The sequence below is a fragment of the Nannobrachium achirus genome, assembly GCF_963921795.1.
Source record: "Nannobrachium achirus genome assembly, chromosome: 3".
NCBI classification, from domain to species: domain Eukaryota; kingdom Metazoa; phylum Chordata; class Actinopteri; order Myctophiformes; family Myctophidae; genus Nannobrachium; species Nannobrachium achirus.
Genome location: NC_137812.1, coordinates 56,939,918 through 56,960,718, shown reverse-complemented (window position 1 = coordinate 56,960,718; position 20,801 = coordinate 56,939,918). Strand labels below are relative to the sequence as shown.

Sequence of the window (20,801 nt, the reverse complement as noted above, 5' to 3'; positions counted from 1 at the left end):
TTTCTTTACCGCTCCTTGGATGTACACAATATTAGAACGTTGCCAAGTTACTGAATCCATATTATGTTGTTATCAAAATGGATAGACCTGGACGAGAAAATCAGACTTAACCTCTGCTATTTTATACCTCTATATGGATGTTTGTGCAAATAAAAAATAATACAAAAGGCAATACCTCGAAAAGGGATATTGATGACAATTTAAAGCTCATCATAATCACATCACAGAATCTCAAAAAGATCTTCCCCAGTTTTGATTTATATATAGTATGATTTGTTGCACTGAGAGCAGCCATAAGTGTACAAATTACCACAATGACTTAGTAATGGACAAATGAGTAGCTCGCAGGTTAACCCTTTAAAAACATTGAACAGTGTTTCATAGGATGGCAAATCATATTATATGCATGGTTCCTTCAATGTTCAAACATTTACCACTGTACATTTCCTTCAGTTAATTTGTCACCTTACAAACTACCTGGCTCGTTAGTCGTTACACAGAAAGAAACACAATTTTCTCCTTTATGAATTTATTGAAGTCTGCTTTACATTGAGTAACCTTTAATACAGTATCATCATAATCAAAATGTAAGCATCTGTCATCAGAAATTTTAGTTTTATTTACTTACTTAAAAGAACCTAGATTTTACTAACACAATGCCCCCCCCCCCCCCCCCTCCTCCCAAATACCCCACATTTCAATAACACAATTCCCCCCCTCCTCCCCTCAAAAACACAACTTATTTGGTAATGTTGTTAGCATTCATGCTCTTCCCACTGCCACTCAGAACAATGTATGGTGTTTTCTGAGATTTCTGCTTCTCTTGAAGCAGGGCTACTGTTCCCAGAGGGGTATCACTGCTGCTCATCTTCTTCAGCAGGGCCTCTTCCTCCAGCTTCTTCATTCTCCTCTCCGTCTTCATTTTGCCTGAGCCTTTCCCGTGGAAGCGATGCGAGAGTTGCCTGAAAGCTTCTTTGGGTGTGAGCTTCCGTCCCGACTCATCCACATACTCGATCTTGACGTCGGGTCTGTACATGTCCTTCTCCTTGAAATCCTGGGTGAAGCCTCTGTATTCCTCTCTGCGGCTGTACTTGTCGTCGATGGTCTGCTTGTCCTCGATGCTGTAGTTATCGTTGGGTAGGCCGGTTCCCTTTGGAGCTCTGACTCGGGAAATCTTCTGCATCTGGGTGTCCAACAGGCCCTTGTTTTTGCACAGATGCAAAGCGGCAGCCAGGCCAGAGTTGACTATGGGCTCTTCATCCAAGATAGTGGTGGAGGCAGTGGAGAAGTCAGGCTGTTTCTGCTCTTCGTCCAAATTGACTGTGCTCCAGCCAATGTTCTCATCCCCGTCTGAGTCAGAACCCCCGGCCTCGTCACGTTCAGCCTCCTGTGCAAAGTCCATCATATCCTCTTGGTCCTCTCTGTTTCCTGAGAGACCGTAGGTAGGGATGTCACCCAGAGTTCTGCAGAACTCGGAGGTGGCATTGAATACAATGTTGTTCTTCCTGTCTGGGTCGTCGTCACCGCCATCTCCGCCCAGCGCCTTTAACTGCTCTGGAGCTGCCACCTTCGCTCCAGAGTCTTTCAGGAGTTGCTTCTGCCTGAGCCTCCGCTGTTTCTCCAGCTGCTTCTGCAGCTCCTGCTCTGCCTCGTCCTCCTCCATTACAGCTGGCTCTGGGGGTTCAAAGTCATCATCATCCTCACTCATTTCCATCTCTGCTGTCCTGATGTCATCAGACAGTTCGAGTCCGGGGATGGCCACCTTCTCGACCTCCTCCGCCCCCTCGGTTTCGTCCTGGCCTTCTTGTTCCACTTGCTTGCGGCCCCGCCCGCGCACCCTGGAGCCAAAGTCTGTGCTCCGTGTGTCATCTATGGTGTCTGCCAATGACGGCTTCTCCTTCTTTCTAATCTTCCTGACACGCCGCTTTGTTTTATTAAAGCCTACCATTTCCTGCGGGGTGTAGTACTCAGAGGCCAGGATGAGAGCAGGCATGTCCAAAGTCTGGGCCTGGTTGCGAAGGGTCTCCCTGATGGCCTCGAGCTCCCGTTCCCGTGTACCCTCAGCGAAGCCTCCGGTGTTCAACCGAAAGCTCTTCTTTTTCTCCCCGTCAATCTCCTCATCATACTTTGCCAGCACGCCGCGGGGCTTGAACGTGACCATGTCATCGACACTTTCCTCTTCCTCATAGGGCTTGTACTCTGGCCTTTTCTTCTTCAACTCAACGTTCTTCTCAGCTTTTTCCTTGTCCACCATATTCACATTTACCAGCACATCTTCCTCCTCTTCTAGCACTCCTTTGTCTTGGAGTGTGAGGATGACAGTCTGGCCCTCTGTGAAAGAGTCTATCTTGTGCTGTACACTCAGTCCTTTCAGGTCACGGGAAGTGTAAGCATCTTTCTTAATCTTAGCTTGTCCAAATTCTTCCTCCACCAGACTGCTGACACCAAACTCCTCGTCCATCTCTTGCAGGAGTTTGGCTCTTTTCTCTGCCATTTCTTTCTCCTTTGCCAATTTTCGGCTTCTCTCCACCCACGCAGCTGTGGTATCCAACCAGTCATCTTCTGCAAGGGTCTTAACTTTTCCCAATTTCTTATTCATCAAGCGTTTTTCTTTCGCCGCTGCAAGCTTTTCTCTCATCTCTTTCTGCTGTGCGATGTGAACAGGGTTGATGGTCTCTGCCACAAGTGGCTCCTCCTTTGTGCCAAGCTCCTTTTTGTTTTCATTTAACTCCAGAGGCTTCAGGCCCAACTTGGCCCTGAGTTTATTTGTCTCCTCAATGCTGAGTGATGCATCTCCACTTGCTGATTGGGGTTGGATTTCAGCACCCTCCTCATATGCAGTGTCAACTCTCTCCTTCTTAACGCGCGGCTCTCCCTTGCTACGACCTTCGCGTCCACTTCTGTCCCGGGACCGGGCCCGTTTTCCCTTCTCCTTCGACCGTTCCCCTCCGTCCCGTTCAGAGTCTCTCTCACGGTCCTTGTGACGATGTTTCTTGTGCTCGCGACGACGCTCTTCATTGTCCTTGTCGCGGCTCTTTTCCTTGTGTTTCTTTGACGAACCCATGGCTTCTGGTGACGGTTTAACACACAGACACTGGTGTAGATGACGACAACGGGCCTAGGTTAGCATGTAGGCTAAGCAACTATCTGAATGACGCGACTTAAAACGAGAATCAAGATTGACAGAGAGAATACTTGTTGCGGAATATATAAGCAGGCTTTACTTAACTTGAAGAGTACTAAAACTCATAACTGAGCGGCTATTTCTCCTGCGTGGGAGCATGTGAAAGTGCGTGTATCGCCAGCGTCGTGTTTTTGTGGATAAACGAACGCAAGACGAAGACGCTGTTGTTGTGGGTGACCCCACTTCCTGGAGCAAGTACTTCCTGTGGTCACCATCAAACTGGCCACAGCGCCACCTACCGTACTGGTGTTACACCTAAATCGGTGACCTATTGGATTGAGAAACAAATAGTTATTTGAGGGGAAACTGCGATTAAGGGCCAGAGGACTTACTTGTTTGTCACTCTTCCTGGCTGTCATTCAAGAGTAAGTTAAGAGAGTACTGCTTGCATCTAAACTCAAGGGGTAATGTCCACTCATTAGTGCTTGGCTGCTCGCTGTGTCCTTCTGACATCTCACTGATGTCACAATAAGTCAGCTATGTCAATGGAGTTCTACATTAGACTGATGTCAGCACTAGATGTCTTTGCTGGCTCCATATATGGAGCTAAATATCGTCCTGGTCCAAAAATGTAGTTTATGAGGTCAGACCTAGATAGGTTAGTAGGATGTGTCAGGTATAGCTCCATATATGGAGTACTGGCAACGCATACCGTCTATGATGATAATCTTGTGTGACATGACACGATAGTTTTATCTCCATATAGGGTGCCTAGCATTGTACCCCACCCAATGAATGGGATTATCTCCATGAGGTTCATAGCCCCTAGCCTATATGGGGATCCCTGATGTCATCAATATCATCCCAGTTCTCATCAGAACCATCTGAGCTGCCACTTACTAAGTCTAGAGGGTTTGATACTTCCTGACCTATACATACAGTGCAAGTGTGCACACACACACACACAGAGAGGCCCAATTCCAATCCGCTCCCTTACTGACTCACTGACATGGGTGCACAATGCACATGAGGGCTTGAGGGCTGTTCCGTCAGTGCTCCTTTATGCACCATTTCCGTAAGTCAGTATACACAGTTCATTGCGTTACCAGGGGAATCCTCCAAATGTCAATCATTTAAGTATGCAAATCATGAATCTTAAACAACCAACCAGGTCTGTGCATTTTTTTGGTTAAAGTTGATCCCATTAATAGTCTTTAAAAGACAAAGAAGCCACCGCACACACTGTAGCCAAAGTGACAATATTTATTTTAAGAAGCAGAGGGAAAGACAAGTTGATCCCATGCCAAAGTGCCAGTGCTCGCCCAGCAGTCTGCTGTCACCCAGGGGAGGCTCTCTCCATTCCGACATGTCGCCACTCCGAAATTGACTTCTTATTGTCGGAGTGGCGACACTCCCATAGGGGTTAAGTTTAGGGTTAGAGATAGGGTTAGTGTCGGAATGGAGACATGTCGGAAAGGAGACATGTCGGAGTGGCGGGATTGTCACCCAGGCGGACGTGTGCACGTGCCCATGTGCATGACTGGTGGTTTGACAACGGGTCATATCAACGTGTTAAGATTGCACATTGCGTCCGATCAATACGTTGAAAAATTGTTAATTTTCCAAAAGTACCATAACAATATCTGCCCTGCTGCTGGCAACCACAATTAACTCAAAACACCAACCAGGCAACCACATAATGCACAGTTAACTTGTTGTGTATGAGTTGTACAAAACAAACTGATTAGGGTCCTACTTGGCCTTCCTTCTTAGGCCCACCTTACCGCTTATCACTATATAAGCGTGGGGTGGCTCATGGTAGCTGACAGAGTACAGCATCTTGCAATGGGCCTGGTGTTAGATACACTACACCGCCCAAGATATCCAAGTACGTGTCAAAATACTTCCTAAACGTCAAGGATGTTCACAATTACAACACCAGAGGCAACTCCACAAATCACATTCTACCCAGATTTGACTCTAAAAAAGGCTCTAATTTGTTCTCCAGCTATTCCACTAACATGTGGAACGCCCTACCGCAGGCATTAAAGGAGTGCAAATCCCTAGCTTCCTTCAAAATCGGCCTAAATGGTCACAGAAGGCTGCTACTCGAAACCATTAGGCCTATTTGAGCAGCCCCTTTTCAACTGTAAATATTTTAAATTTTTATCTTTCTATCATTTTCTCTCTCTTAACTGCTTATTTATTTTTTGTTATTCTTCATATCCTATGCATAGCCTATATGCAGATAGAATAGACAGTAGGCCTACTATGTACTGTATTCTACCGTCTTTCAATGTTATAAAGGGATCCTGATTCCAGTGTAAATAAGCGTAAAGCTTAATTACTAGGATCTGCTTTTAGATGACCGTGTACCAGTGAACTGTACTGTCATGAAACTGTACTTTTTCCTATGCAACCTTCTAATAAAATCTTCATCAATCAATGGTGTTGATATTTTGAGAACAGCATTCTCTGGAGTCACAGAATTCGATAGGTCACAGCGTTCGGTGTGACTCCGCATTTATTAATGTTGCACACAGACAAACGGTGCACGGTGGAGGAGGAGACGCTGTTAGTTTATCTTATCTGGATAATAAAACAACTATAAACCCATGGCCATGGTGGCCACCGGATAGCTGGTACCGAACTGAAGTTGAAACGACAGCAGCTGCGACATTGCTATTCTCACCGGGGCAGAACGACGGTAACGTTTGTTTTCTTCTAGCTGCTAACCTAGCTAGCGCGCGAGCGAGCTAATAAACTAGCACAGTGTTGACACTGGTGATGATGGTTTACTTGTCAAAGTTTAAACGCTGTTCATTTGACGGGACGTTTTTATCATGTCAGTCTATGAATATTCAATATTGTGAACATCAGTGGTGAAAAAGTAATAGTCCCCTTATTATCAATAATGTTATGTATGCATTCATGTTTTGTAATAATCAAAATTGATTGATTGAGGACTTTATTAGAAGTTTGCATAGGAAAAGGTACAGTTTCATGACTGTACAGTTCACTGGTACAAGGTCTACTAAAAGGAGATCCATGAAAAGACTAAGCTTATTTCCACAGGAAACCATTTAAGTATCTCATATAACACTGAATGACAGTGTTATTCAGTTATTCAGATTTTTTTCTCAATTTTTCAAATAAATGTAGTGGAGTAAAAGTACAATAATTTGCCTCTGAAATTTAGTGGAGTAGAAGTAAAAGTATTGGAAATTGGAAATACTCCAGTAAAGTACAAATACTTCAAAATTCTACTAAATTAAGTACACTACTTGAGTAAATGTACTTTGTTACTTTACACTACACCACTGTTAACTGTCACTGTCGTAGCTAACAGCAACGAACAGACCCCCCGCTGTGATTTAGCCATCATCATCATCAGTGCTGTCAGGTAACGAGGCTGACGGTCGTTTAAACACAGGGTTAAAGCTTTGTACTCCGTCGTGTGTCGGTGTCCCTTGCTAATAAAAGAACAGGGTTTAGGTCTGTTTTTTTGCCGCTACATGTCACCTCAATGCAGGTTAGCCTCGCGCGATTGCCGCCCTTTTATTTTTAGTTTCCATGGCGATTCTATAAATACAAGAGTAGTTAACGACTTAAAACCGCTAACCCAGATACAGTGATATATGACATACTATAGCCTACTAATCGATTCATGTATCGTTGTCGAACTTTAATTCGCATAGTTGGGTTAAATTAACTGTCTGGGACGTCATTAAAAAAGTAGTGGTAAGCAATGACATTAAGTTAGTGCAGTGGTTCTCAACCTGTGGGTCGGGACCCCCAGGGGGGTCTCCAAATTATTTTGGGGGATCCCCAGATGATTAACTTAATGTGCAAAATTGTTTTCTCTCTCAGCAATAAACAAACCAACATAACGTTTAAGTGTATTGAGGGTATCTGCACATTTATAAAGTGACAATTTAAGAACTTTCAAGACCGTTTTAATAGCAAACTGTCAAATATTAAGTAAGCAAGAGGTGAACATTGTGAAAATAGCCAATCTTCATGCTCACAACTCCTTGCCTTTGCGAGGCGTTGTGAGGCGATGTAGATCGCTATTTTCACAATATTTATCTTTGGAACCGAGTCACATTAAATGTAATACCTACAATTCCAAGTGCAGTTCAAATATGTTTATTTTGGGGGTCACGGACTAAAAAGGTTTGAAAACCCCTGCACTAAGCAATGACAGTTAGTTAGTGGCTGGCGCTGACTGCATGGTGGTGGAGGTGGGAGGAGGGTCCTATTGTTATCTTACACCCGGGAACACAGGCGGTGACACAGAACACTACTGACAGTTCTCTGTCATTAAAAGACTTATAATCCAACTACAAGGGAGGTCATTCATTAGTGGGGTAGGCCTATTTGCTATTGGATATTTGGCTATCGGGTATGTTGTGGTAAGAAATTACACTACGCTGTTGTTAAAAGTTACTTAACTTGTCTTATGTTAACCTATGGTTCATTTTCAGCAGCATGCTATGCACGGTTATTTTGTTGTTAAGCTGGCATTGAGGAATTTGGTTGTTGGCGTGATAAGCGTTACTTCATAATTTACGACAAGTCTTGTAATATTATAGGCAATGATAGTTAGTAGTATACTGAACTGTATGTTTAACCACATTACTCAACAGTGTTTCTTGTTTGACTTTGACGGTTGACCAGTGTTTATATTGTTGTGAATCGCCTACAGACTGCAAGTGGTTGAGATGGCAACCGGGGGCACTCCTTTTGATGACTGCACTGAGGAGCAGGAGTTACACAACTGGGCTATCACCAATAGCAGTCTGGAGGACAGGCTCAATAACATGGTAATAACGGTGCATCGGAGAGAGAGACATCAGTCAATGACACCTTAAAGCTTGCCATCACAATAACTGGAAGTACATCTTAGAATAACAACAGCTTATGTACATCATCATTTTCTACGCCGATAATCTTTCCTGACATCACCATTCATTTTTCACAAAGACAGTTTTTTTGCCCCCAAAAGGGAAATTTGGTTTATACAAAGAAACGGATGCTCACAACAGATACAATTTGCATACAGAAGCACATTCATTTAATTCTTGACATTTTGTTGTCATCCTTAATGACAGCTTATGTACTTCGATAATGTTTCCTGACATCACTATTACCTTTTCACTAGGCCTGGGGCGGTATCGACATTTTGTTACCGCGATTACCGTCTTCCCATTTACCGCCGGTACTGCGGTAATTACCGCACCCCCGTATCTATTAATTAAGGTTCGGCGATAAGCCAAAATATTGCAATCATCTTCCCAAAAGTCGCCCCTCCACAGCCTGACTGCCCGTCGTGCCCGAGTTATACTTCTCCGTACAGCACAGCGGGTATGGCTTTGAAAGGAGCAGATCTACAAGCTCACAACATCGCATCCGCGACGCATTCTGAGCTTTTAGATCTGCACTGTCGGGTTACCATAGTAACGTAGGCTAGCTACTTAGCTTTTCAGACACAAACAGCTGTGTGAACAAACCAGAAGAGGACGGGTAGTCAGATCGTGCACAGTGATTCTGTAAACTCACATCATGTCTCAACTCTCAAATCGCAGTGAGTGAGTGCTGCTATATACAGGTTTTAGTTACAAGACTTGACAGAAAAGGTTATAAAATCGCCGACGCGCAGCAGACGGGGCACACGTGCGACGCGGTGGTAAAAGTAAAATAGTTTCATTTTCGGTTTTAGTCCACGCGGCCCGCGCTCCGCCAGTAATCCGTATGAATAAAAAAAGATATGCCACAACACAAGGTATGTATTAACATCCTTGTGTCGTGTGGATTACAGAGAAAGTTTACGCTGCTGTACTCCTCTACGCAGGCTGCCCTGTGTAGGTCCGTCTGACTGTCTGTGTCTCTGAGAGTGAGAGTGACGTATGTGGCTTCCAAACTGTGGTACACGGCCCAGAGCAGAGCGGCATGGAGCGCATGCGGTCCTCGCTTCTCCCCTGTTTTAAAACTCGCTGGTTTTCCAATAAAAAATAGACTTTGTTTGTCTTTTTTTACCGCGGTAAGCACACTGACACCGCGGTAGACCTCGGTTTACCACGGTACGGCGGTACGGCGGTTACCGTGTCCAACCCTACTTTTCACAAAGACAGCTTTTTGTCCCCAAAAGGGAAATTTGGTTTATACAAAGAAACGGATGCTCACAACAGATACAATTTGCATACAAAAGCACAATCATTTAATTCTTCAATGACCATGGATCTATCTGCTCTCTCCTTATTGTTGACATTTTGTTATCGTCCTTTCAGGACTGGGGCGTACAGCAGAAGAAAGCCAACCGCTCCTCGGAGAAGAACAGGAAGAAGTTCCCCTCCAGCGTGGCAGAGAGCCGGCTGACCAACGACATCTCCCCCGAGTCAACCCCGGGGGCGGGCCGCAGGAGGGCACACACCCCCCACTCCTACCCTCACACCAAATACACCACGCAGATGTCTGTTCCAGACCAGGCTGAACTGGAGAGGTTGCGACAGAGGATTAACTTTACAGACCTGGACGAGGTGAGCAAATAAAAACTCTAGACCAGGGGTCTTCACTGTTTTCAGGCCAAGGACACCTTAGCTGAGAGAGAGATGAAGCAGGGACCCCCACAACCTTGTCAAAGGTTCCATATCGTTTCATTGTTTGCCAGCACAATAATTAGGGTATTGGATTCATGTCAATTTGGGTTTTCAGATATTTAACCACTTGAACTGTCAATACTTTCCCCTCTACAACAAACCTTGTAGAACGGCCAAAAATAGCCGATCTACAAACTCACAACGCCTCGCAGCGTGAGGCGTTGTGAGCTTGTAGATCTGCTATTTTTGGCCAAAGTTCTCAGAATCTGGTTGAGAATCTGGCTAAAAAGCAAGATTTTATTTATTTCTATCACAGATTTGGAGGACCCCCTGTAGGAAGTAGGAACTCTGAGGACCCCCTGTTGAAGACCCCTGCCCTAGACATAAAGCCTTATTTTTCTATTGATAGATCATTCATAAGAAACAGGGCAGGGACTGGAAGCAGTGTGTGGCTCAAGGACACGGCTCTCAGTGAGCAGACATCGTCAGTCTCAGGGTTTTAACATGAGACCTCTTACTTACAGGACAGTCTCATGTCATCATGGCAGAACCCTGGCCTGAATTGATCAGAAGAAATAGAACATGCACAGTCATCCATACAATGGTTCAGGTGCTGAACAGAGGAAAGACTACTAAAAGAAAGAAAGTCTGCATTGATTGATTGATTGATTGAAGACTTTATTAGAAGTTTGCATAGGAAAAGGTACAGTTTCATGACGGTACAGTTCACTGGTACAAGGTCTACTAAAAGGAGATCCATGAAAAGACTAAGCTTATTTCCACAGGAAACCATTTAAGTATCTCATATAACATTGAATGACAGACGAATAGAACACAGTACTATGCAGTAGATATGTAAAGAAAAGAAAAATGAGAGAACAAAAAAAAGAGTCTAAACAGTAAGTAAGTAAGTATATACAAAGAAGGGGCAGGGGAGGGTAGGGTTGGGCTAGGTTCGTTTTTTTTACCAGTTGCGAACGGCTGCTGCCTGTAAGTGGTTTTTCAGGGCAATTTTAAAGGATGCTAGTGATCCACACTCCTTTATGGCCTTCGGTAAGGCTTGCACACTGCTATAATGCTGCTATAATGCTTCCCTATCAATCAGTATTGTGTGTGTGTGGATGAGAATTAAAACCGAAACCACTTGGTGCGAGCTAGACAGTGAGCCATACAGTATTTTGGTCCATGCCTTACCCCTTATCCCCTTGTGATTGATTGATTGATTATTTTTTTAGACGAAAATGAAGAACAGTACAAGTATAGTCAATACAATTGGAATGTAGTACAGTACAAGCACAGTTAAACACCCTGCCTAAAAGGAACATCCCAAATAAGACCGTTTACGGTCTTTTTTACGTTGGAAGCCCTAAACCTTTTTTCCTATTTTGAAAAACATTTTAAAATACTTCTAATAGCTGATCTACATCGGCACGTTGTGAGCTCGTAGAAATATTTGGAATAGAAAAAATGTTTTTCAAAACAGTAAAAATGGCAAAAGAGTTTAGGGATAAGGGGTAAGGCATGGACGAAAATAGAGCCCAGAACCCCCGGGCTAGCTAACCCTATTTTATTTTAGTGCCCTTTTCCTCGTTAACTGCAGTGACGATTTAGCAATGGTTTTCAAGAACATTGGGAAGTGTCATATCATCCCTGTCCTGACATCATACATCCCAATAAAATATAAAAGATAAAAACAAACATTATTTGTTACAGTATCATCTCCCGAGCTCATGACTATTAGTGGCGGCTATAGCTGAGTGGGAAGAGACTTGAGGGGCTGTCTAGGATACAGAAGGTTTGTGCCCTAGCCCTGGTCCATGTGTCGAAGTGTCCCTGAGCAAGACACTTAAACTCTTACTGCTCCATGAAGCGCTGTACTAATGGCACTCACTGCTCCTAATATTCAGCACATCTTGATTTATTTTGATTTTTTTATATTGAAACCTTTGAAAAAAATATAGATATTTAGGATTTTTAAAACTTTGACATACCAGAAGTACAATCTTGTAATGTTTCCCCAAATCACGAGTGCTTTTGTTTAACTTATTCTGCTGAGTTAATAAGCATCCATCTGCCTCCTGTCTCCCTGCTGCCTCAGAGGAGCATCGGCAGTGACTCGCAGGGCCGCGCCACGGCTGCCAACAACCAGCGGCAGCTGGGCGGCGAGAACAAGAAACCCTTCAACTTCCTCCCGCTGCACGTCAACACCAACAAAAGCAAGGACTCGCTCCCCCCTTCCTCCTCTGCCCCGGCCACCCCAGCTATCTACAAGGAAGCCAAGAAGCAGAGCCTGGGGCACAGGGACACATTAACACTAACACCAGTCCTTCCCAGCAAGGACTCTCCCGGCCTAGGACGCGGCTTATCAGTGAGAGGGCCACTGGCACACTTTGGAAGAGAAGAGCCGAACGTCGACAGCAGCCAGGTAACATGGAGGTTTCTACCGGAGTTAGGTTTCAAACCTGTCCTTGTTCTGGACTGGTCTCATGACCGGTCACCCACTGGCTTATTTGTGAGTCCCTGGTAAAGTAAGACAATGGGGTCTTGTTCTCAAGGCACACACTGTGAATAAAACAAGTGAAGGGACAAGGTTCAGTCCTGGTCCAAAGCCTCTGTAAACACACACAAAAACAGGGTCTTTAATCAAATAATGTATTTGTTCATTGACTCTGCTTGTGCTTGATGTGCTCGATTTTAATTAATCACATCAAAGTTCATTGGATTTGCTCATTCATATTATCCATTCATATTCAGCGTATACAGTACATGTAATATTTATTCCACACTGAATGCTTGATTGGATCAGAAACAGATTCCTATTTACTTATGTGTTCACTGCTCTTATTGGCCCAGCAGGTAGATTAATTTATGCAGTTGTTGTTATGGGAATATTATTTGATTGCTTAGTTGGGAAGCATTTCATCTTCCAGGTGTCATGTTTTATAATTTTAGGTATTTCATTTAAAACGAAAATCTTTCTTGTAAGTTTAATTAGGTATTTAAATGTTAGACTCTAGCCTGAGCAAAATGAACCAGCCTTTTTAAATGTCAGTGACATACATATTTGCGTATGTGAATAAGATCCCGTGCAAGAACATGTGAAACATCCTGAAATAAATTTACTTTGTTTTAGGGACAAAACACCCCAAAACAAAACACTTACCGGTAGTTGATTTAGATTTCTTTGGTGTTTTCTTTTCATACATAGTTTTAAGTTCATCTAGCTAGGAAAGAAATAGTGAAACACATATATTGTGAAAACCATGTCTTATAAGCCTTCACTGGAGAAACTAGAGCAGAGATGAACTGTGAGAGAGCCACAATGCTGCTACTGCAGTAGCCAGCCAGCCAGCCAGCCTGCCTGCCTGTATTTAGGGCAATTTCTAAATATGCCACCCCTGGTGCCCAACTACTCCTCTCCTCCTCCACTCTTTGCCCTTGTTCAGACTGGGCTGAACAAGAGTCTTCATTTCTCCTCTCGCTTCTCTCTGTCTCTCTCTCTCACTCGCACGCACGCACGCGCGCGCGCACACACACACACACACACACACACACACACACACACACACACACACACACACACACACACACGCACACGCACACACACGCACGCACACACCTGGTGCTCACCTGTCTCCCTCACACCCTCCCCTCGCTTCCCTCACACTGTCTATTGTTGCGGTATCAGGTGGTCAGCAAGCTGGTTCAGATCAGGGAGTACATTGGGAAGGCCAGCTCCATGAGGGATGACCTGCTGGAGAAGAACGATGTGCCGGCCAACGTGGAACGTCTCTCCCGCCTCATCGAGCATCTCAAAGAGCAGGAGAAGTCCTATCTACGCTTCCTGCAGAAAATGCTGGTCGGTCTCAATGTCTGTTTCTCTTCGTCTATTGCTGTGTCTGCCTCCCCTCTGCTAAGATATGTCAGTTTTACATTCTGTGCGCCGAGACATTGGATATAAATTATATATACTGTAGTATACATTATTTGACATTGAGGTGATGTTTGAAGCGTTTAGCCTCGATGTAGAACCTTTTTGTTTTTAGATGCTGCTCCCTGTTCATGTATTTTTAATGACCGTCTTTCTCTTTGGCCTGACATACTTTAGCAGCCGAGTGTCATGTTCTGTCTGATGGAAAAACTAGGACAAAGCGCCATGCTCTTTTCTCGCAGAGGAGTAGCTTTGTTTCATTTCTCCAGCTGAAGGCAGAGGCCCATGTCTTATACACACGTCTAATTCTTACACGAAATTCACTTTATCAGTCACAATGTAGATAATGGATCGAGTACCTGCACTCAGTTTGTATTCCCATGATGATACACACACACGCATGTGCCAGTATTAATCTCTGATGTTTTCTTTTTTTATTGTATCCTCCGTTGCGTTGTGTTTAAGTTTGTGGCTGACCCTGTCTCTGACCTCCCCAGGCTAGAGAGAACGAGGAAGACGACGTGGGCACCCTGGACTCTGCAGTGGGCTCTGGCTCGCTGGCAGACAGCACCTCTCTCAACATCGAGGTCCGCTCCTCAGACACCTCCAACGCCACGGTGGGTACTCCCTCTGTTTACTGTTGGGATACACGTTTTTATGTGAATCGCCGGCTGCAAAGCTTACTGCTTGCTTTTCTGCAGCTTATTCTGTATTGTTTTATGATCTTGAGGGGGTAAGCTCTGCACGTCATGTGTCACCTTTCTAGACAACCACTCAAAATGTAAGGGTGTGAAATTGAAAATGAAATTACTGGGGCGCCTACTGGTCCGGGCGCATACCACTTAGGCATTACCACATAGGCATGGATGCCTGGCGACGTCGCCGGTTCGATTCCCGATCCGATCAACCTTTGCTGTGTGTCACTCCACATCTCTCCCCCCGTTCCTGTTAGTCTACTGTCATATCAATAAAGGCATGAAGAAAATGAAATAACTACACGTTTGGAACTTTGCTGTTTCTGTCCCTGACACCTGACTTGTTCAGCCTAAACTGCTGAGTGCCTGTATGGAAGAGCTGACTGTGCTTTCAGTAAACAAGAACTTTATCTGTGTATCTCTGTCCCTCCCTTCATACTTTTAATGCCTGCACTGTATGTGTACCTTCCCACCGTCCCTCTTTACCCTTCCTCTCTGGCTCCTTGTAGGGTGGAGGAGGTGCCGGGGTGGGCCGCGGGGATCAGAAGGAGGAGTTGGAGAACCTGCGCAGGCAGCACGAGCTGCTGAAGAAGATGCTGGAGCAGCAGGAGCAACTGAGGGCCCTGCAGGGCCGGCAGGCCGCTCTGCTAGCCATGCAGCAAGGTGCAGAGCAGGCTCTCGCCGTCCTGGATGACACCGGTGAGAGGGAGGGGGACACAAAGGTCCACACACAAGGGTGTCCACATCGGCTACCCATTTCAGTCAGTTGATATCTGCCTACATGGAGTCCAGATCCATTATGTTTGTAAATAATTAATTTGGACAGACACACGCACACACGCATACACTTCATCATCTGCTAGTGGTTGACACACAGAATGAGCGAGCTGCACAGAACATATTGAGAAGTTACATCAGGTTTTCACATGACCTCCTCACAAAGAACGTTAGGCTAACTATCCGGCCCTTTAATTGATGCCACATGAACACCACCTGTGCCTAAAGTTCAGCTGCGTTCTGTCTGTGTTGTTGTACCAGTTGTTACGGAGACCACAGGAAGTGTGTCTGGTGTGAGCATCACCTCTGAGCTCAACGACGAGCTCAACGACCTCATCCAGAGGTTCCACAACCAGCTACATGACTCTCAGGTACACACATTTCTTTTTCAAAAATAGCAGATCTACAAGCTCGCAGCTGTGAGCTTGTATATCTGCTATTTTTCACTGGTTACAGTATTCAACAATTCTAGGCCTAAATGGGTTAATATCGTGTCCTGGCATCTATGTCAACATACTGCCCTGAACAATTCTTCTGAGCTCAGATTGTCTCTGACAACATTCATCGCAACACAAATGCTAGGCAACAAGTTCAAATATAAATGGCCATTGTTTTCCTTTGTTGTGCATCAGTATCCAGTCTATGTACTATAATGTCAACAGACTACCTAAGTGCTCTTGAGTTAACAAAAGACCAAATCAAGTTCTCCCCTAAGGTTAAGCAATTATTCTCGTTCACAACAGACTAAGGCAGTCCCAGTCCCAGACAACCGTCGGCAGGCAGAGAGCCTGTCTCTCTCCAGAGAAGTGTGCCGGTCCAGGCCCCCGCAGCCGTCTGGGCCCCCTCCACACAGACCCCTCCTCCACTCTGCCTCTGGGCCCCACGTTGGCCTAGCCAGATTGGGGCCTGGCCTGGCCGCCGCTTCTGGAGACTCAGCCGCTGCCAGCGCCAAAAAAACCAAGCTGCAAGAGCTGCAAGACAAGAAACATACCATGGATAAGATCCTGCAGGAGCTGCACTCCCTCAGAGACCAAACGCTCAATAACAACTCATGTAAGGGATACTATTAAAGATGATGTGTGTTATTTGATTTGCAGGCTGTAGATATCCATGGAACTGGTTATAAACGCACACGCAGACTTTCTCATCAGCAGTGAATGAATGTGTTTGTTGTGGTCCTTCCCTCAGGCCGTGGCGTCTCCGTCCAGCGCAGCCTCAGTATGGGAGCATCATCGGACCGCCCCTCCACCATCTGCTCTGATGGAGTCACAGTCTCCACCTCCTTCCAGCCCTCCCTCTCCCACCAAGACCCCTCCAACCCCACAGACAAACTCAGGTAACATGCACAGAACACTCCGCTATCTGAACGGATTGTATGGACTCAGGCAGATTAATTTCAGTCTTTATGACCCATGGTGTTTGTTTATATGCAATAGTTTTTCTTTATTTAAAATGGGCAGTGCATTCAGCTTTGTGTTTTTCTTGCATTACTGTATATTGAAATAGTCAACGGGAAATTCAAACACTTGGAGAACATTCAGTAGGAAAGCAATCAGTTATTTTCTAAATCCTCTCTCACTCTATCTCTCTCTCTCTCCCTCCCTCCCTCTCTCCACCTCCCTCCCTCCCCCTCTCTAGGAAGTTGAAGGAGGTGCACAAGCGTCTCAACGAGCTGAGGGAGTTGGTGCAGTACTACGAGCAGACCTCCGACATGATGGTGGACACCGTCAATGAGAACATCAAGGAGGATGATGAAGACGACGAGGAGGAACAGGAGACAGAGGATGGATCCATGTTTGAGGCCATGTTTGACTCTGAGCAGGAGAACCGACCGCCCATCACCAACATCAGGTTGGTGTGACTACAAGTGGTGTCAGGCACAACAAACCCCAATTGATTGATAGCTTTGTTGATTGTGTAATAAAACGTATGTCACATGAAACATTCTTTATTGATCCTGAAATAAAATGTATGTCACATGAAACATACATCTGATCCACCCGAATCAAAAGGAGTGACTTTGGAGTGAGGCAAATGACGTTGAATTTGACCTTTACAAGGTCGATCAAATTCAAAGGTCCTCTTGTCACATGAAATACCATAAGTGACTCCTTATTTGTTGCCTAAATCTTTGAACCCTATGGACAGCAACGGATGGGATTATAACATTTTGTTGTTGTTGAAGTTAGCCTGGTTGTAAGTAAATTGGTCTATTGATTACTGAAAGTTTATTTTTAGCTTTTCTGTGATCTCCGAACTTGACATCTTGAGACCTTTGTCACCTTTCCATAAAGTTTCATGTCATTCCTCGCAGCTGTTTTCCCATAAAGGGACAAACATATTAACTGGGTGAACAGTGTTTTACCAGAAACTCACTGTTATATTTGTATTTATTTGTATTTTCGCACATTTCATTAAATCCACTGAGAAGTGTTTTCTAAAATCCCACTATTTGTGTTCAGAAATTCACAGCACAGTGGGAACTGGACCGACCTGAACAGTCTGACCAATGGTCTGACCAATAGCAGGGCGTCCGGAGGCAGAGGAGCCAATAACCGAGACGGCAGACTGAACACCGAGTGTGAAATCAACAACCGATCTGCTGCCAACCTCCGCAGTCTCAACATCCCCTCAGCCATAGGTACACACAGTCACATACACCCTAACCCTAACCCTAGGCCGATTCTACAAATACCTTCTGTTGAATCAGTAGTTCTCACGATCTTTCCAGATTTTTAAAACATGTTCAAAAATAGCAGATGTGGGGCGTCCGGTGGCCTACTGGTCAGGGCGCATACCACATGGGCATCGCCACATAGGCATGGTTGCCGCGGCGTCGCCGGTTCGATTCCCGATCCGGACAACCTTTGCCGCATGTCACTCCCCATCTCTCTCTCTCCCCATTTCCTGTCAGTCTACTGTATACTATCAATAAAGGCATAAAAGCCAACAAAAAAAAATAAAAAAATAGCAGATGTAAAAGTGACGAGCTTGTATATCTGCTATTTTTGAATAGCCAAAAATAGCATAAATCTAAAATGACACAGATGCTTTCCAGGTTTTAATGTTAAACCCTCTATAGTAGTATTAGAGAAACAGACTCGAATCATCCAAAAATAGCCGATCTACAAGTTAGTTAAAACGCGCTGAATTTCTGCGCGTTTTGAGCTTGTAGCTTTGCCCCCCAGAATAGACCAAATTCACACACCGGCCATGTTGGCATTTTGCTTTGAAAACGTGGTTGGCATTTCATTAACTTAAAGGCAAGATGGCTGTCTTGTGAATATGGCCTATAGGTATGGCTGGGGTTCCTGTTTTAACCAACCCCCCCATACTTCCTAACATTTCCTCCGTGGCTGCCTTACCTCACCCAGAGTGCCAGTACAACCGGGACAGCCCCTACAACCAGGCCAAGGATGACAACGAGGACGAGGAGGACGAGGACGTCCTGGAGAACGAGGAGGGGGGCCGGGCGGCGGGCAGGGACAGCGAGGGCTCGGGGTCCAGCCGCAGGAGCAGCCTGGGAGACGACGCGGCCTTCGCCCACAAGGTCCATCGTCTGCACACGGCCAAGCAGAAGCTCCGTCAGCTGCAGGAGCTGGTGGCCATGGTGCAGGTGAGACAGACTGGAAGGCGGTGCCTGTGGCTTCTCAAACAGTGGGGTTATGTTATTTCATAAAGATAAAAAAAAAGGTTTAAACAAAATTTATCACAACTTCTCATCAATCGAAAACAATTCTTCAAACACATTTTCAAAAGTATTTAAGAAAAATGTTAATCTAATTTCCACATTAACTCAGCGGGTGCCCACGAGGTGTCTACACGCCAATCTCTTTGATGTCTCTGGAGGCCCACGAGTCGACGCGTTGACGTGTTTACTGTATTTACAGTATTAACTTTAAATCTCACCGTTACGTTGGGGCTGCGCCTGGATGTAGCCCATTAGCCGCTAGTCGCTTCGAGTCGACGCTGAGAGCATCGCACGGCCGTTTTTCTCCGTATACTCCAATGCATTTCCCCATCTTTAACGCCCTTTATCTCTGATGTTTGTTTTACTAGCCCTTACCCGTTCAAAGATATGAGCTCCAAAATGATGTGCAGTGTGTGGGTTATGGGGTGCACACAGTATATGAGGGATGGAAAGTAACTTTAACTGGTGCTTGCATGATGTAGGGGCATCAATGTAAGAAACCCGTTTCGTTTAATGGCTACAGAGATACTGTCCAATACTGTCCAAATTTTGATCGGCAATTAACAGCTATGATCAACACTGGCCCATACAGTAAGTTACACAATAACATCCTGTCTGCGCTCATGTGACCAAGTGACGTCATGACGCATGCATTGACGCAACAGGGCCTTCTTCTATGGAGGTGGCTTTGGGCACTTAGCTGGGGCTCTGGCGCCACCTTTTGGGCAGCCGATGTGTTAAAAGAAAGTTTAAGAAGTAGTTAAAATTGCAGATCTACAAGCTCAGATCGTGGCACAAAGTGACGCCTTGTGAGCATGTAAATCTGATATTTTCACTAGTTTGGGTTCCGGGCAACTCTCTTTTGAATCTTGAGCTAAAAGGTTTGGGAACAGTTCTATGCGGTCTGCTGCCGTGCCCCCTGCCTCACGCCAACTCTGGGTTTGAATATTCTGAATACTGTTAGTCATAAATGTAATGTGCAGAGAGGTGCAGTAAGACATTTAGAGCTCTATTTTCTTCCATGCCTTACCCCTTATCCCTAAACTCTTTTGCAATTGTTTACTATTTTGTAAAGGCAAAGAAGTTTATGTATAAAGGAGTAAGGCATGCACGAAAAATATAGCTCTTTAGCTAAAAGGACAACACACTCTGCTCCCCCCACCAGAGCGATGACACGGACGGCACCACAGCCAACGAGGACGAGGCTCATCACCACCAGCAGCCCAATAACACCAGAGGAGCTGTAGGGGGCGGGCCTAGGGACGGAGACACTCCCAGACGCCTAACTCTGTCTGACAAGGCCAGGTAGTCTGTTCGGTTCACTTGACTGTTTGATTAGATGGCATCTCTCAACCTATGCTCTTTCCATAGAAATGTGTTGTGGGGCTTTCAGGGAGAAGCTGTACGAGGAGAAGCTGCGCCAGCAGCAGCAGGAGCTGAAGCAGCTTCACGAGGACCGCCACAGACTGATGGAGATCCAGGGAAAGATTCAGGACCTGCACTGGGCCTGCCCAGACCTCCAGGTAACACGCACACACACACACACACACACACACACACACACACACACGGATAGAAGTCTACATACACTTATTTAAATGTGCAGTATACCAGTGGTTCTCAACCTTTTCAGGCCGCGACACCCAAAATAATCATATTTTAACTGGGGACCCCCCCCCACCCTGACGAGCACTAAGAGTTGAGGCATTACATTTTGTATGACACGGTTCTATTGTGAAAATAGCAGATCTACATGGTCACAACGCATGAGCATGTAGATCTGCTATTTTCACTATTTCTGCCTCTAATATTTGCCAATTTGGCCAATGTATAATTTGTCATTTTAGAGGTATTAAAAAGTCACTTTAGAAATGTGCAGATACCCTCTATAAACTTAAACTGTATGTTGGTTTGTTTACAGTTGATTGAGAAAACAATGTTGTACATTAAGTTAATAATCTGAGAACCACTGCAGTATACTATG

General features: G+C 45.1%; 2 protein-coding genes across 4 annotated transcripts in view; one reads left to right on the top strand and one right to left on the bottom strand.

Moving 5' to 3' along the window:
• Positions 1 to 739: 739 nt before the first annotated feature.
• Positions 740 to 3,330, bottom strand: sart1 (spliceosome associated factor 1, recruiter of U4/U6.U5 tri-snRNP; the record flags this gene model as incomplete). Its single annotated transcript, XM_080721348.1, has 1 exon — positions 740 to 3,330. Exon 1 carries the CDS (start codon positions 3,062 to 3,064, stop codon positions 740 to 742), a length of 2,325 nt encoding a protein of 774 aa, XP_080577474.1. The 5' UTR covers positions 3,065 to 3,330.
• Positions 3,331 to 5,669: 2,339 nt separating this feature from the next.
• Positions 5,670 to 20,801, top strand: part of pcm1 (pericentriolar material 1) — a 43,793-nt gene continuing 28,661 nt past the window's right edge. For all 3 annotated transcript variants that reach the window (XM_080721176.1, XM_080721177.1, XM_080721175.1), the window contains exons 1-15: positions 5,670 to 5,831; positions 7,833 to 7,950; positions 9,415 to 9,663; positions 11,822 to 12,148; positions 13,412 to 13,582; positions 14,152 to 14,271; positions 14,859 to 15,048; positions 15,388 to 15,497; positions 15,870 to 16,179; positions 16,315 to 16,462; positions 16,765 to 16,977; positions 17,589 to 17,767; positions 18,501 to 18,742; positions 19,983 to 20,122; positions 20,211 to 20,340. In XM_080721176.1, coding sequence (XP_080577302.1) covers positions 7,849 to 7,950; positions 9,415 to 9,663; positions 11,822 to 12,148; positions 13,412 to 13,582; positions 14,152 to 14,271; positions 14,859 to 15,048; positions 15,388 to 15,497; positions 15,870 to 16,179; positions 16,315 to 16,462; positions 16,765 to 16,977; positions 17,589 to 17,767; positions 18,501 to 18,742; positions 19,983 to 20,122; positions 20,211 to 20,340 — 2,631 coding nt within the window. In that variant the 5' untranslated portion in view covers positions 5,670 to 5,831; positions 7,833 to 7,848. The remainder of the gene's footprint in view (positions 5,832 to 7,832; positions 7,951 to 9,414; positions 9,664 to 11,821; positions 12,149 to 13,411; positions 13,583 to 14,151; positions 14,272 to 14,858; positions 15,049 to 15,387; positions 15,498 to 15,869; positions 16,180 to 16,314; positions 16,463 to 16,764; positions 16,978 to 17,588; positions 17,768 to 18,500; positions 18,743 to 19,982; positions 20,123 to 20,210; positions 20,341 to 20,801) is intronic.